Source organism: Lucilia sericata, unplaced genomic scaffold, assembly GCF_015586225.1.
Source record: "Lucilia sericata isolate MDLA Ls3-8-SP2 unplaced genomic scaffold, ASM1558622v1 Contig000198F_arrow, whole genome shotgun sequence".
Classification (NCBI taxonomy): Eukaryota; Metazoa; Arthropoda; class Insecta; order Diptera; family Calliphoridae; genus Lucilia; species Lucilia sericata.
Window position 1 is genome coordinate 350,299 of NW_023994226.1, and position 18,825 is coordinate 369,123.

An 18,825-nucleotide genomic window follows, 5' to 3' on the forward strand; every position below is an offset into this window, starting at 1 on the left:
GACTTTTTTGAACTGAGTATGATTTCTAAATTGTTTTATTTCTCCCACTGTGTATTGTAAGAAGACAATGGCTTTTTGACACTATTGACTGGGAAGTGTGTCAAATTTTAAGTCATTGTTTCCAAAACAGTTTAATGAATCACTGTATTTAACACAGATGTTACAATAAAATTAGTAAAAAACTCACTAAATGGCATAATTTTAGTTCTAGCTTATTTAAGTAAGCCTTTTGAAGAACTTCAGAGGAAAATGTGCATTTTTATTTAAATGAAGAAGAAAGGGAAAAATGATTACTTTATGCTAGTATAGTATGATAGTATTAGAATTATAATTTTGGAATTTTTCTTTCTATAGATCTGTAAATAAATTTGAGTTGTAGATTAATAAATTGGCAAACTAATTATTTGTGTAGTATTTTCCAATAATCTCTTAGTGTGTGGTAAAGCAGTAAACTTTTTTATTTCGAAAATGTTATGGAAGTTGTTTTAAGTAAACCAAATTTCATACTTCTGAAATTTGAAACTTTTCAGACACGGAAAGTATATTGATCTATGGACTTAGAGCAGAAATTGAAGTTTATCCTAAAGGGGAATACTTATGTATAACGTTATGAAACCACTTAAAACCCCGGGTAAGGCCGGGTAAATTTGGATTTTTTCTCTGGATTCCAAAAATAGAATTAACTTAAAGGAGAAGAATACAATCATTGCAGATATTATCAACCGTTGCGACGACTGACTACGGCAAAAAACAATTAGTAATATTGGGTATATTACAATTATAAATACAATTACAAATATAAGTAAATTTCGTCTATAAAAATAAACGTAATATTTGAGTAGAAACAAGTTTTTACCATCGTTTATTTTTCAATTATCAACAAATAACTTTTATAACTGCTCGAAAAATATCTTTTATTTCTGCTCAAACAAATAAAAATCAAACAATAACTTTTATTTTTATCAAATTAATAAAATTAAAAAATTACTTTTATTTATGATGGAAAAAATAAAATTTAAAAAATAACTTTTATTTCTGCCTGAAAAAATAAAAGCCAATAAATAACTTTTATTTCTGCTCAAAAACTAAATGTCAAAAAATAACACCTATGTATATTTCGTGACTTTTATAATAAAAGTCATAATAGTTATGGACCCTGTTTTTCCCATAGTCACCATTTTAATAAAATTTTGGAAGTACTGTGAGAAATGACATCTTTTCATCGAAATTTTGAAAATTGTGGCAACCTTTAAAAGTGCTTAAACATTTTGCAAAAAGTGCCTTAACGTTCAACTTGTTAGAGATGCATAATTAAAATTTTATTTTTGCTTACAATTTGCAAAACAACTATTTTGTGAAATTATGGAAAATTATTAATTCGGTGACTATGGGAAAAGTCTTTTAAATTCAAAATGGAATTCCTCAAATACTTTAATGCTAATAAATATATATTACGTACATACATTAGGGTGATAGACTCGATTTTTCAACCGGTTTTAAAACCGGTTTTTTATATAGGTTTGCATCTACATTAAGGTGGCTCCGGTTGTATGGAGATAAAATAAGGGGCCATCCTAAGAAAAAAAATTAATTTCTAAGTATTTTCCCATTTTTTGTTTCATGATATAAAATTTTGAAATCATGTAAAAGGCCATCGTGAAGCGCTTTCAATCATAAATGTTTGTACTAATTCAAAAATATTGAAAATTTTAGAATTTTTCCGAAAAAAAAATACATTTCTAAATTTTCGCATAAATCTTTTAATGTAATTAACTTAAATTAATATACCTCATTAAATTTCACCGAAATTATATTTTTTCTTTCAATCAACTAACAATTTTATAAAAATTTTTTGAAACCAACCTACATCCCAAATCATGGCTTAAAATGTAAACAGCAACAGTACTTACATACATATGTTATTTAGCTGAAATTGTGTAAGTATTTCTGTTTGATCCATCTTACAAAAGAATTTGAGAAATGGTATCTTAAAATAAACTAAATATTAATTTTCGTGAGAACATCAGCAACTTTTGGACCAACCCTAATGTACATGTTATATAGTTATGTTTAAAAATGCATACATCTTTACATAAAACCTATCAAGCCGAATTATTGTCAGGTTGTGAAAGCAACTCCGGTTCACCAGGTACTAGTGTACGAATGTTGTAAATTCATTCATTCAGTCACTCACTTAAACACACATTTGTTATAGTATATATGTATGTATGTTCCAGTAAGTATGACAACAAACACATTCACCTTTCTAAAAAATCTTTTCATAAACACACTTTGTTTTTGTATAAAGGGAAAGTTTAAAAATTCGATGTTTATTTTTTTAAGATTAAAAGTTGTTTATAATGTTGATGATGATGTTGACCTTAAAGTGTGTATTGGCAATCCGGTGAAATTATGAAACATTTAATTGAACGTACGAATAAATACATTTATGTACGGCTACATATGTATGTACATACAGAAGTATATGGGCAATTTCGTGTCAAGTGACCTAACTTTTGATTGCAATTTTTTTCAAAAAACAAATTTTTTTCTCAGATGAAAGCTTATTATAATTTCCTTTAAAGGCTTTATAGTCCGATAATGGGGATGTGACTGAGATATATAACAAAATAATTATTTTTTTAACTCAAGAATAAGTTTTTTTCAATATTTGCCACATAATTTTCCACTATTTTTTGTATGTATGTATGTATGTATGTATGTATGTATGTATGTATGTATGTATGTATGTATGTATGTATGTATGTATGTATGTATGTATGTATGTATGTATGTATGTATGTATGTATGTATGTATGTATGTATGTATGTATGTATGTTGTATGTATGTATGTATGTATGTATGTATGTATGTATGTATGTATGTATGTATGTCGTCTGTCTGGTCTGTCTGTCTGTCTGTCTGTCTGTCTGTATGGTCTGATCTGTCTGTATGTCTGTATGTCGTTGTCTCTTCTGTCTGTATGTATGTTTCGGTCTGTCTGTCTGTCTGTCTGTTCTGTCTGTCTGTACTGTATGTCTGTCTGTCTGTCTGTCTTCTGGTCCTGCCTGTCTAGTCTGCTGCCTTCTGTCTGTTCTGGTCTGGTCTGTCTGTCTGTTGTCTGTACTGTCTGTCTGTGCTGTCTGTCTTTCTGTCTGTCTGATCTGTCTGATCTGTAGGTCTTCTGTCTGTCTTCTGTCTGTCTGTCTGTTCGGTGTCTGTCTGTTGTCCCTAGTCTGTCTGTCTGTCTGTCTGTCGGTCTGTCGTTCTGTCTTGTCTGTCTGTCCTGTCTGTCTGTCTGTATGTTGTCTGTTGTCTGTCTGTCTGTCTGTACGTGCTGTCTGTCTGTCTGTCTGTCTGTCTGTCTGTCTGTCTGTTGTCTGTCTGTGCTCTGTCTGTCTGTCTGTCTGTCTGTATGTAGGTCTCTCTGTCTCTCTGTCTTGTCTGCTCTCTCTCCTTTTGCTTCCTCCTTCGTCCTCCCTGTCCTCCTCCCTTGTTTCTTTGCCGTTTGCTCTTCCACCCTCTTTACCCACTCTTTCTGTCCCGTTGCCCTCCCGTGCATTTCTCCTGCGCCCTCGCCTCCTCCCCTCCCGCCCCCCTTTTCCTTACCTCGTCCTCTAGCCAGTAAAATTGCAATCACGTGGAAACTAATTACTTTTGGGGTGAATAACTAATTATTTTTGTTCGACGAGGTTCAAATAATATGTACCTACCTTAAACAAATTAATAAATGGTTACTAATTTGATTACAAAAACTTTGCGAAATAACTAGTTACAAATAAACCTTCAAATATGTTATGTGATAGCTAGTTATTTTGGGCCGACTTTGTATGTAGAAACAAAAAAATAAAAAAATTCCTCGGCCGGGATTTGAACCCAGGCATTCAGTTTTTCTATGTTTCTCACTGCAGCCGCTTACTCGATGCTCCATTAACATGTTGCTTTTTATAATTTTGAGAACGGCTTTTTACAAAAATATATAAATGAATGTCATTTTGAAAAAAATAAACAGTATCCAGCAGGGCTCGAACCACGAACCCCCTGTTTGTTAAATGAACGACCTAGACAATTGAGCCATAACAAATCCAAATTATTTTGTTCTTTACCAGTAATAACCTATTCAGCTAAATGAAATAATGTGGATGATAATGAACACTCATTACCAAGTAATGTATGAAATAACTACCGGCTATTACCAAAAATTTCAGATTTTTTACTGGGATCTATTAACTAAACATGAAAACTGCATTTTGTTGTGGTAAATATGAGAATGATTAAATGTTAAATATTAAAAGAAAAGAATCGATGATCGATCAACCATATAGTATCGCATGTAAAAAAAAATTCGATAAACGTTTTATAGCAGCGTTAATCAATCATTGCACAAATTCTATAAGGATCGGTCAATTATCGGACCTATGCTGTATATAACAACTTTTTATTGCAATAACTGTTGTAGGGTACCATATGCCGTTTAAGCCTGGTTATACTTTTATACTTGTTACATTATAGCCGCACAAACGCCTAATGTTCATACGTATGTATTTTTATTTAGATAAACCAGCTGAACTAGTGTGACGTCGTACACCAATATGAATGGAATATTTATTATAAATAAAACATTTTAAACACAAACATAAAAATAACGAGATATACAACTCATGATTACCTTTTTGTATTTAATTACATTAAATGCTACTAACGAAATGCGGATGTTTGCAGAAATGTGTTTTTAGGTCTTTAGAGTTTTTCTACTTAAGCAATGAGAAAGTACTCACAATATTGATATTTGAAATATCAATAATACTTTATAGATATGTATATGTATGTATGTATGTATGTATGTATGTATGTATGTATGTATGTATGTATGTATGTATGTATGTATGTATGTATGTATGTATGTATGTATGTATGTATGTATGTATGTATGTATGTATGTATGTATGTATGTATGTATGTATGTATGTATGTATGTATGTATGTATGTATGTATGTATGTATGTATGTATGTATGTATGGATGTACAATGTACATATGTTATTGTTAACATTTTTATACCCTTCACTTTCGTATACATATATAAGTTTGTCATTCCGTTTATAATTTATACAATAAAATGTTCGACCCATTAAAGTGTATATATTTGGGATCCTTATATAAATCGGAGTCGATTAAGCTGTGTCTGTCTGTATGTATATAAAATCCATTTTATGAAGGCCCCAGATGTCCACGAGATCAAACTCTTCAACAATTCTATTTTGCCACATATCTTTTTTATCCAGCTATTAACTATGTATGTTTAAAATTACTAGGATATTTTTAAAATTTCATATACATAGCTTCATACAAATGTATGTACATTCACGAAAAATACTGGAATAACGGTATTACTACAAAACTATGAACATACAAATCTAACATCAATAGAAATCGTATTACTAACTGATACCTCGATCGGTCCTTATTGAGGCTCCCATACAAGTTCTATTTCCAAAATTCACTTAATCCTAATATCCTAATATTATAAATCTCTTTGTAAGTCTGTTTGTTTGTTCGTCAATCACGCCTAAAGCCCCCTTCACACGAGCACACAAGTAATATGATCTGTCAAAATTTTGTGTAGAAGAGAACGGATGGGATCGTCAAAACGCAATATGTAATGAAACCATCACACATTGAGAGAAAATACGGATGGAAAATTTGACAGTCGTATGGCTCTCTTCATTTTTTGAAATGATTCAAAAAACAAGCAAGTCGCATTAGATCAGGAATGTATTTTTATGTAAACACATACAAAAAAAGTGAAACAGCTGTTCCATCTTACTTTGTTATTCGTGTAAACACAAAAAATATAAATCATACGACTTTTATTCTCTTTTTTTGTCATACGGATGGAATTTTATTTTACTTTTTCATTAGACTTGTCGTACGTAAAGTGTGACCGTGTGAAGGGCCCTTAAACGGCTGCACTGATTTTTTTTCAAATTTGGAACATAGTTAGATCTATACCTGGAGGGTGTTATATATTGTTTTTCAAAACTTGAAGTAGAAGGGGACTAAATGGTAAAATGGGGGAAAAACCGGCAAAATTAGTACTTTTAGGCGTAAATACTAATTATTGCCTATACTTAAGGGCGCAAAACGGGCAAAATTAGTAATTTTGTGCTTTAAGACTGGAGTTGTCAATTATTCGTGTTTAAAATTATGCGAAAAAAATGTAATATATTTTTCACTCGAGTAGTCGATTAAATTTTAAAAATTATTCGAACGAATAAAAATTTTTATTGAAATAATTTTATAAACCATAAATAAAATTTGCCAAACACCTTCAAAATCTTAAGATACGGGTAAAAAACGGTTTTCGTACAATAATACACTTATAAATCAGTAACTTAGTTGAATCTCAACCTATTTTAAATTTATCAACAGATTTAGAAGTGGAAGCTTTTATAATGATATATACGATGTTTAACTAACTTTTTTGCAAACGTTTTTACAAACTATTTATTAATGTATTAGAAACAGGCAACTATCGGGCCCGTTGTGCGCTGCTTTTCATTGAAGAAAAAGTTTTGTTGATAAAAAAACAACATAGTGTACACTGAATGTATTATCTTTCAATGTTCTGAAACTCAGTTTCCATAATTCCTAAGAATTTCCCAATCAGTATTAGTGAGAAATGTTCCGCTTGACCAAGACATTCTATCTGCTCTCAGTGTTTTAAAGTTTCCGTCTAATATGCGATCAGGCGCATCCTATGATTGTTTATAGCCTTCCAATGTGTCCAGTATACATTGATGACGTGTCATTATAACCGCTTTTGGTCAGTTCACCTAAAGTTATGAGCCGTTCGGTTGTAAGTGCCGCCTCATATGTTTCAATGGTTGGAGTATCTAGGAACGTTTCTAGAGTCTTGCTTGACGCTGTGCTTATGGTAATACTTGTAAATTAGCAGCATATATTAGTTTGATATTACACTTTTTGTCCAAAGAAGTCAACCCAATTATTGAAGCATAAGCTAGAATTAGTTTAATTACACTTTTCTAACACTAATGTGTCATCTATATATATAACAAGTTAGAGTACTAAATTCAGCTGAGCCGAATCTTAAATACCCTCCACCAGCTACTTTTATATTAAGACTTTTCTAATTGGTCAAATATTTGTAGAAATAAGTTATCTCATGTCTTAAATTGAAAAATCCCAAGATTTAAACGGCTTAAATCTATTACAATTCCAAGATTTATTGAACATTACAAACGCAATTTTCTTTATATTTTTATAGCGCTTAGCTATATTTAGTAATTCGCATGTATGCATGTGTGTGAAAATTAAAGGATTTTAAAAATACATATATATAATCTACACAACTTAATAATGCAACTAGTTAAATACGGTTAAAGTGCTTTCAGGGGCAGGACCTAGATATGACCAATTATAGTCCGATCGTAAAAAATTCTTTAAGCTAAATTTCTGTACATAAAAGCTATATTTCAGTCAAATTTTATATCTATATTGTAATTTAGTAATATGTAATGTGTGTTTAAGTGATTTTCGAAAGGGAACCTTGTATGGGACCGACCGCACCCATGTTATGAGCCGATCGTGAGAAATCTTGAAATAGAATTTTTGTGTACAAAACTAATATTTGTGGCAAATTTTGTATCAATAGCTTTATTTGGTAATGAGTAATGTGCGTTTAAGAGATTTTCGTAAAAGGACCTTGTATGAGAGCTATGACGAATTATATATAAAAACAAAATTTCAAAATTCTGTAACGATATCATTATTTGGTAATGAATATTGTGCATTTAAGTGATTTTCTGGAGGGGACCTAGTATCAGAGCTATGACCAAATATGGACCGATCGTAAAACAATTTTATAGTGTAATTTATGTATATAAGAGCAATAATTTTGCTAAATGTATGATATCAATATTTGGTAATGAATTATGTGCGTTTAAGTGATTTTCGGGAGGGAACCTTGTATGGGAGCTATGACCAAGGTTGGACTAATCGTGAAAAAATGTTGAAATAACATTTATGTGTACAAAAATAGTATTAATGCCAAATATTTTATGGGTATCACTATTTCATAATGAGTTATGTGCCTTTAAGTGATTCTGAAAGGCACCTTGTATAGCAGCTATGATCAATTATGGACCGATCGGAAAACAATTTCACAGTAATATTTCTCTGTATATGAGCAATACTTCTGCCAAACTTTATAGTTTGGCAGAAGTATATTTCTTCTGCCAAACTAATGAGTTATGACCGTTTAAGTGATTTTCGGGAGGGGACCTTGTATGGGAGCTACGACCAATTATGGACCGATCGGAAAAAAATTTCACAGTAATATTTCCGCGCATATGTGCAATACTTGTACCAAATTTTATATGGATATTGTAATGTAGTAATGAGTTATGCGCGTTTAAGTGATTTTCGTGAGGGTACCTTGTATGGGAGCTATGACCAATTATGGACCGATCGGAAAAAACTTTCACAGTAATATTTATGTGCATATGTGTAATTTTTATACCAAATTTTATATGGATATCTTAATTAAGTAATGATTTATGCGCGTTTAAGTGATTTTCGGGAGGGGACATTGTATGGGAGCTATGACCAATTATGGACCGATCGGAAAAAACTTTCACAGTAATATTTCTATGCATATGGGCAATACTTATACCAAATTTTGTATGGATATCCTAATTTAGTAATGAGTTATGCGCGTTTAAGTGATTTTCGGGAGGGGACCTTGTATGGGAGCTATGACCAATTTTGAACCGATCCAAAAAAATTTTCACCGTAATATTTCTATGCATGTGGGCAATTTTTATACCAAATTTTATATGGATATCTTAACTAAGTAGTGATTTATGCGCGTTTAAGTGATTTTCGGGATGGGGCCTTGTATGGGAGCTATGACCAATTATGGACCGATCGGAAAAAACTTTCACAGTAATATTTCTATGCATATGCGCAATACTTATACCAAATTTTATATGGATATCTTAATTTAGTAATGAGTTATGCCCGTTTAAGTGATTTTCGGGAGGAGACCTTGTATGGGAGCTATGACCAATTTTGAACCGATCAGAAAAAACTTTCACAGTAATATTTCTGTGCATATGGGCAATATTTATACCAAATTTTATATGGATATCTTAATTTAGTAATGAGTTATGCGCGTTTAAGTGATTTTCGGGAGGGGACCATGTATGGGAGCTATGACCAATTATGGACCGATCGGAAAAAACTTTCACAGTAATATTTCTATGCATATGGGCAATATTTATACCAAATTTTGTATGGATATCTTAATTTAGTAATGAGTTATGCGCGTTTAAGTGATTTTCGGGAGGGGACCTTGTATGGGAGCTATGTCCAATTATGAACCGATCCAGAAAATTTTTCTCTGAAAGAATTCTATTGACATAAGATTTTAATTTGTAAAATTTTGTGAAGATATCGACATTGTGATGGAAATTATTAACGAAAAACCCATTTTCCGGGAATATGTACTTTTGTATGGGAGGTATATGAAATTGTGGACCGATTCTGGCAATTTTCTGCACGAATCAATTTCTTGTGTAGAAACGAATGTATGGTGATTTTCATGGAATTTTGGAGAAAAATACATTAGAATGTGTAAAAAATGCTTATTTTTTTCGAGGTTGTTTTAAATTTTGATTCATAACTTTTCCCGATGTGAATTGATTTTGCTCATTTTCAATACCAGACTGTACCGGATAACAATGAATATTTTGGGTGAATTTGGTTAAATTACATTGCTTCGTTTTAACGTGAGCGTGTTTTACACAGACAGACGGACATAGCTAAATCGACTCAGAATTTCATAAGGATCCAGAATATATATACTTTGTTGGGTCTCAGATGAATATTTCTTGGTGTTACACACGGAATGACAAAGTTATATATACCCTCTATCACCACTGATGGTGGTGGAGGGTATAAAAATGAATTGTTCAATTCAATTCAATTCATTGTGAACAGATCTTTGCAGAAAGTCATAAGTTTATGTTCTCAATGGAAAAAAATAATCAAAACAAATATACATAACAATGTGAAAGTATAAAAAAAATCAAAAAATATTAAATTAATTAAACTTGCGAAATAAAATTTCTTTGAATTTTCAATTCTTTTATTTTTTTTATTCCACATTTTAATCTAATAAAGAAACTATTTTTAATAAAATTTTATTTTTTTTGTTTTGGTAAACAGCTGTTTGATTTTGATTTCAGTGTTACCACATTATCGTTTTTTATGCTAAAATCGTTTGAATTTTTTGTTTATATCTTGAAATAAACAATTGGCAACACTAAACTTTCTTACAACATTCGAAAAACATATGAAAAATTGTCGTAGGAGTTGTATAGAGCTTTTGCATAGAAAATACCAACAACATTGTTATGACTATTGTAGTAGCTGCTGACATACAACGCATACAACGCTACAACATCGATTGTGAATTGAACAAATGTGTGTTTGTTTGTATGTTTATATGTTTGTATGTTTGAACGTTATAGACTACTAAACGGCTGAACCGATTTTCTTGAAATTTTCACAGCGTATTCCGGAATAGGTAATAGGCTACTTTTTATTTCGAAATTTCAAGTGGGCGATGAGCCACGCCCACATTAAGAAAATATAAAATCCGTATATTTGAGATAGTATAACAGTTAGAGTCCTCAATTTTTTTCGGAGCCACTTTAGTGTCAATATGATCATTTAGGACAAAAAGTAGGCGGACTAGCAATAGGGGGCGTGGCACCTCCCATATAAATTAAATACCAAAATTCGTTAATCTGGGAAACTAATAGAACTAAATTCTTAAAATTTAGCACGAAGAACTTTAACATCCATGTAAACATTAAATTGGCGGACTACCCATGAGGGGAGCGGCACCTCCCATATTAATTAAAAACAAAAATTCGTTGATCTGGGAAACTAATAGAACTAAAATCTTAAAACTTTGCACGAAGAACTTTAATATTCATCTGAACATTTTTAAGGAAAAAAGAGCGGACCTTCATCTGGGGGGCTTAGAGCCCCCATATGAATAAAATAGAAAAATTCGTATATCTGAGAAACTATTAGAGCTAGATTCTTTAAATTTTACTTGAAGAACTTTGACATTCATCTGAACATTTAGAGTATAACGGGCGGACTTCGAATGGGGTACTTGGTACCTCTCATATGAATTAAATACAAAATTTCTTTTAACTGGGAAACTAATAAAACTAGATTCTTCAAATTTTGCACAAATTATTTTAATATTCATCTGAATATTTTGGAGGAAAAAGGGCGGACTTTCATCCGGGGAGCATGAAGCCCCCACATGAATTAAATTCGTATATCTGAGAAACTATTAGAGCTAGAATCTTCAAATTTTACATGAAGAACTTTGACATTCATGTGAACATTTAGAGAATAACGGGCGGACTTTCAATGGGGCGCTTGGCACCACATATATGAATTAAATACAAATTTTTCACAGATAGAAATTGGCGAACTTGCAATAATTTGCTTGGCATCTCTCATATGTAACATATTGTTAATCTGGAAAACTATTGTAGTTAGAATTTTCAAAATCGTTAAGTGGTTTTTTTATTTAATCAGTTTAAACATCTAAACTGATTTTCTTGAAATTTTCACAATATCTTCCTGTATGTCTGGAAGGACTTATAACTGCTTTTTATGTTGAAATTTCAAATGAGCGAGGTCCCACGTATAGAGTCCACAAATTTTGTACAAGTAACTTTTGTTTAAATACAAATATTTTGGACAAAAATAGGGAGTTCAGCAAAAGCTGGCGTGGCACCTCCCATATGAAGTAAATACTAAAATCTAATTATTAAAATATGTATATCTAGAAAACTATAACAGCTAGAGTCCCCAGTTTTGGTGCCTCTCACGTGAAGTAATTACAAAAAATTGTATATTCTTATCTATATATATAAAAATGAATGTGTGTTTGTTTGTATGTCTGTATGTTTGAACGTTAGAGTCCTCAAATTTTGTCGGAGGAACTTTAGTGTCAATATAATCATTTAGGACAAAAAGTAGGCGGACTATCATTAGGGGGCGCGGCACCTCCCATATAAATTAAATACAAAAATACGTTTATCTTGGAAACTATTACAGTTAGAATCTTCAAATTTTGCACGAAAAACTTTAACCTCCATCTAAACATTTTGGGTAATAAATTGGCGGACTACCCATGAGGGGAGCGGCACCTCCTATATAAATTAAAGACTAAAATTCGTTTATCTGGAAAACTAATGGAACTAAATTCTTCAAATTTTGCACGAAGAACTTAAATGTTCATTTGAACATTTTGGAGGAAAAAAAAGCGGTCTTTCATCTGGGGGGTCTTGAAGCCCCCACATGAATCAAATAGAAAAATTCGTATAACTGAGAAACTATTAGAGCTAGAATTTTCAAATTTTACATGGCGAACTTTGAAATTCATGTGAACATTTAGAGCATAACGGGCGGACTTTCAATGGGTGGCTTGGCACAACATATATGAATTAAATACAAAATTTCGTGCATCTTGGAAACTCTTATATTATTCAAATTTTTTATAGATAGATAGAAATTGGCGATAGATAGAAACTGTCGAACTTGCAATAATTTGCTTGACATCTTTCATATGTAAGATATAATAAATCTGGTATTTATTTATACATATTCCTTTTAGGGTAGCAAAGCACACTGGGTATAGCTAGTAGTAGGAATAAAGCTCCATTTCATGTATATAGTTCTCCTACATATCGCCCAACACCGGCATTCCTTTTTGATCCTATACTCTATGTGGTGTTTCCATTTTAATTTTCGGTGAAGGGTTACACTCTGTCTATCACCGGTATATTCTTGTCCAGAAAACAGGGTTGTCTTTCTTCTGATAAGACATATAATATTAAAAAAAAAGAGAACGAATTTTAACATTACAAAACAAAAATTTGTATAAACTGCAAGAAGGAGTAAATTTTTTTTTCAATTATTATATATCTTTATATTTACATAGATTTGTTTTACAAAATATTAACATAATTTCAATGCCATGTATAATAAAATATTCGTAAAAAGTAACATTCAAATATTATTCGAATAATCGAACAAAATTTTTCGAATTATTCTTTATTTTAATTGAAAAATTGTTTATTCATTCGAAGGAAAACTAATTTTTTTTTCCTCAATTAATCGAATAATTTTTATTCGAATGACAACCCTATTTAAGAATGATTATTTTTTGATATTTATAGTCTCAGAAATATGTATATTTCGAAGTCCCACCCTTAGGGGGAAACGGGTAAAAAAGGAAATTTTGTATTTGTTGTACAGATATACAATTTTAAATAGTTATATTTTTAATGGAACAAAGGATAAAAGGACTGAAATGATCCAAAATTTATTAAACAACATGAATTAAAGAAAGAAGGTATGGTAATATTTTGGAACTTTTTTCTACCTTTTATAAGGAGACCTTCAGAGGAAAAGGGGTATTTTTCGATGCTCAAGTCAATGAGAAGTCTTTATCCTAAAATAAACATATTTTAGTTTTTGTAAACTAAATAGTAATAAAAGTGTAATTTTGGATTTTTCTCATGATTTTCTTTCTATTGATCTAAAGCAAATAAATTTCAGTTGTAGCTTTAAAAAATAGCAAAAAATTTATTTGTGAAGTATTTTCCAAAAATCTCTTAGTGGGATGTAAAAGGAGTAATTTTTTTTATTTTTTATTTAAAACCCCGGGTACAAAAATCTAGTCGTATATAATTCATCAATTAATAATGATATCATGATAAAATTTGTTTCGAATGTGTATTTTATATATACGTAGGATTCGGGATAGTTCACTCTATTCATATAAGGCCTGTTCACTTTATCCAGAAAGTTCAGTTTAAAGAGCTCATAAAAAGTTAATAAACACTTTTTTGGAGAGTAATTCATTTCCAAAACGAACTTTTAATATTTAGATTTTCATTTGAAATTTGATAAATCATAATTGGAATTAAGATATTATTCGTTCGAATGAAATTGACGTACATAGAAAATGATATATATGTTTAATTTTAAATTCAGAAAAGAAAAATTCGAGTTGAGATTTTTCATTTTAAATTTGGAAGATCCAAAATTCGGAAAAAACAATATATAATGTGAAAATAATGAAATCTCTTTTATAATTGATTTTTCTGAATATCAAATTCAATTGTTATTTTCCGAATTTGATGTAAAATTAAAATTATCAGTTTCAATTATGCTTTTCTGAATTCTCAATTTTAATTGAAATTTTCTGAATTCAAAATGAAAAGTTCTCATTTTCAACTGATAAAACGTGTATAATCAGTAGATTTTATGAATCAAATAACAGCTGTCTCTTAACATTGTTGTCTACTTAAACGGCTTAATATGTCCTCCTCGGAGACTGTTTATCACAAACTCATTAGAATATTTTGATTATCTATATACTATATTGGCAATTTCGTGTCAAGTGAACCAACTTTTAAAATCGATGTCTTCCGATTTGGATGAAATTTGCACCAAGGTCAGTACTATTGGATAGTAGACCAGACACAAACTTTCAATAGGTTAAGAACTGCCATCAAAGTTGGACATTTTGGGTTTTTTTCAATTTGATAAAAAGGGTTTTATTCAATTTGATAAATAAAGCTATTGTGATAAAATTCGAGTTGAATATGTCCTGTATACATATAAATCATTCTACCAATTTTTTCCCGGATCGGTCCATTATTGGCCATATCTCCCATATAAGGCCCACTTCCGAAAATCACTTAAACGCATATATTTCATTAATTAATAAATTGATTGGAGTAAAATTCGACTTAATTTTTTTTGCTTATAAATATATACTGAATTTTTTCCGGATCGGTCCATAAGTTGTCTTAGCTCCCATATAAAATTCGAGTTGAATATGTCCTGTATACATATAAATCATTCTACCAATTTTTTCCCGGATCGGTCCATTATTGACCATATCTCCCATATAAGTCTCACTTCCGAAAATCACTTAAACGCATATATTTCATTAATTAATAAATCGATTGGAGTAAAATTGCTTATAAATATATACTGAATTTTTTCCGGATCGGTCCATAAGTTGTCTTAGCTCCCATATAAGGTTTACTTCAGAAAATCACTTAATACCAATTAATTCGTTATTAAATGATTATATCCGGATAAAATTCGACATGAGTATGTTCTGTGTATAGATAAATCATTCTATTAAAATGTTTTCGAAATGGCCTATTAATATAAATTTTCTGGAGCTAATCAAATTTAGTTCGACGTATGCACAAATTTTAGTACCCTCACTACGGAAACAAAAATTTTGTCAAGTTATCTAAAAATTAGATATTTAAATGGGTTTTAATAAAAAGTAGCTTGCTGTTGGGGGACATCAAAGATTCGGTATAGCCGAATATAGCACTCTAACTTTAGTTAAATTTTTAATCAAATATTTATTTTTATTTGAGAACTCTAAAATGTTTGTAGATCATAGACCGGCGCTAGTATTGTTCAACACGATCGCATACGAACTTCTCAACAAGAGCGTCTAAAATACAACTATTTTATTTAGTTGCTTGACAGCATTCAACAAAGTAGGTTGATGTCTCTTTATTTCAGATATTGCAAACGCAATTAGAAAAAACGAAAACACAACTTCAAAAACAAGAGCATAACAGCTTAATTATAATTGGAACCGCTGTCGACAAGCCACAAAAAAAGAGCGAGCGTCGAATTGAAACTACAGCTTAATTACAATTGGAACCGCTGTCGACAAACCATACAAAAAGACCGAGCAACGAATTAAAATTAAGCGATTGTCGAAAGACCATAAAAAATCAATGCAAAATTGTAATCAAGCTGTTATTTATAAAAACAACCTACACCCTAAATAATGGTCTAGAATGCATAACAATGAAAGTAAATAAGATCATTCTTGTTTAATATTTTTTTGTATATTTTAATTTGAAATGTTGTTTCAATGTAAAGAAATTATCATTCTTATGTCCATTGATTATATTTTGTTTATAATTGTTCCCATTTTATAGTAATGCAATTTTAACTTCAAAATTGAAAATAGCTAAATATTTTTTTCAGTGCAATTTTATTGAAAAAATACCAATAGTGTGTGTAGTGGTGATTTTTTTCATCTGCCTCTCTATACGCCGGTATATGTTGTAGATCCTTAAATAACTTTACGATTAGGTAAAATAAAAATCTATATATATATAGATAGGGCCTTGAGCCCCCATATGAATTAAATAGAAAAATTCGTATATCTGAGAAACTATTAGATATAGAATCTTCAAATTTTATTGAAGAATTTTGACATTCATCTAAAAATTTAGAGTATAACGGGCGGACTTTCATTGGGGATCTTTGCACCTCCCATATGAATTAAATATAAAATTTCGTTTATCTGGGAAACTAATAGAACTTGATTCTTAAAATTTTGCACAAAATATTTTAATATTCATCTGAACATTTTGGGGAAAAGGTACGGGCTTTCATCTAGGAAGCTTGAAGTCCCCACTGAGAAACTATTAGAGCTAGAATCTTCAAATTTTACTTGAAAAACTTTGACATTCATGGGAACACTTAGAGAATAACGGGCGGACTTTCAATGGGTGGCTTGGCACCACATATATGAATTAATTACAAAATTTCGTGTATGTTGGAAACTCTTATATTCTTCAAATTTTTCATGGATAGAAATTGGCGATACACAGTGTTGCCATAAGCCAATCTAGCAGGAAAAAAGTCATAACTTCTTTTTGGAAGAAGCTAGAAGCGTGAAATTTTGGAATTTAATATTTCTTGATTAAAACATACTTTGTGCCAAAAATGGGCGTTATGGGTGAAGTTGACGAGGCACTTCCCATAGAAACTCATAATTTTTTTTGTTTAAATTATTAAATTTTGACGGAACTATCCATTTAGAGGTCCCTTGAACCTATTTTGATTATTTTTGGAGTGAAGTCTTCATTTGCGCATGCATTAAAATAAAATGAAAAACTTAAAAATGTTCAATTCATCTGAACAGAATTTGTTCAAAATTGCCCTTTTTATGTACTAAGGTGACCTATTCCACCCCCAAAACGTGTCGTTCGGTATTTCCCTATAAGTAAAATACAACTATGTATTTTTTATATAGATTTTTTGCTTTCCATTTCGACATTCCGCACACTTTACAAAGCTCTCCCCGAGTTATGGATATGTAATCTATATTTGCATCTAGAAAACGTATTTCCAGGTATTAGCAGCAAATCTTTTTTCTTTCTAAAGTGGACATTATACAGATAAATATATAATAAAACACTATACGGGAATCCGCGGGAATCTCATTTAAAAGTTACACTAAATGTCTGACTATCCAAAATATTTATTACACAAATAACATATTTTCGAACACAATTTTTTCACACTAAAAACATTTTAATTAAACACATATTTGCGTTGAAGCTAATACATACCTTATATTATTCAGTAAAAAAAGAAAAAAGTAAAAATATTTTATTAATTGCTACTACGATCAGTTGAAAAATGATACTAAGAAAAGACTGCACTTTATGAAAACTGCTAAAAGCAATTGCTCATATTTGAATCTACAAAGCAAATAATAAACAAATAAAAAATCTGATATATAGTTATGAGCACTGAATGTTTCTATAACAAATAAAAAACAAATTAGGTGAATTTTTATATGTCAAACATTTGACTTGCAATAATTTGCTTGACATCTCTCATATGTAACATATTGTAAATCTGGAAAACTATTGTAGTTAGAATCTTCAAAATCGTTAAGTAGGTTTTTTATTTATATATATTGTTTTTAGGGTAGCAAAGCACACTGGGTATAGCTAGTCTGTAATAAATTCAATTTATTATCAAAAATCGATGTTCATCTAAAGCGTAAAATCGGTTGTAGATCCGTATCACTTATATTTTTCACCGGAAAAATATTCTTATTTCAAAACCTGCAATCCTTAGAAAATAACTATTTTAAAACAGAATCAGATGTAGTTTCTTACGATCGAGAAAACTATAAGCTAAGATTAGATCTTGAGTGAATGTCTACGATGCCACATTTGTACGGATAATAAAAACTACTACATTTTTCACAAAAAATCGAATTTTAAATCGGCTGTGGTTCCTTATATAACACTTAAATCTACAAATCTATCTAAAAAATCATTCATATCTCCCCTTAAAATTTCTATTTATATAACTCTTTAAAAATTTACTTTAAATAACTCTCAATTCGAGAAAACAATAAACATCCGAAATCACTCATATTTTCCATTTGACAATAACCCCCATATAAGTTCCCCTTCAAAAAATTACATCATAACTTTTATTTAGGTCCTATTCCGAAAACCATTACAGTTTTCATATTAATATCAATTTATAATAACAAAATTCATAATTAATTCAAGTTCATAAATGAACATCGTAGTAGCAAATAGCAGAAGTATTTATTCATAAAGACATAGTTGATAAATAGTGTCGTCTTCCGAAATTCAGTTAAATTTACAGTAATACTATTTGGTTATACAATTTTATTTAGTTATACAATACTATTTTAACTTAATTTCCCTTAATTTTAATATAATTGTGTTATTTTTTGCAGATGAAATTTATATTGTTAAACCAACGCCTGCTTTACGTTTGGACAAAGAAGGTATGTGTTTTTGTTTAAATTCCAGTATCTTTTATATTATATCTACATGTAAATATGTTCTATATGTAAAAACAACAAATGT

At 30.4% G+C, this 18,825-nt stretch overlaps 1 protein-coding gene across 1 annotated transcript in view; it reads left to right on the plus strand.

Annotated features, from left to right (window-relative positions):
* LOC119601900 (mucin-5AC) overlaps positions 1 to 18,825 on the plus strand; it is a 47,960-nt gene that overhangs the window by 20,222 nt on the left and 8,913 nt on the right. The window contains exon 3 of the mRNA XM_037953135.1: positions 18,693 to 18,743. Coding sequence (XP_037809063.1) covers positions 18,693 to 18,743 — 51 coding nt within the window. The remainder of the gene's footprint in view (positions 1 to 18,692; positions 18,744 to 18,825) is intronic.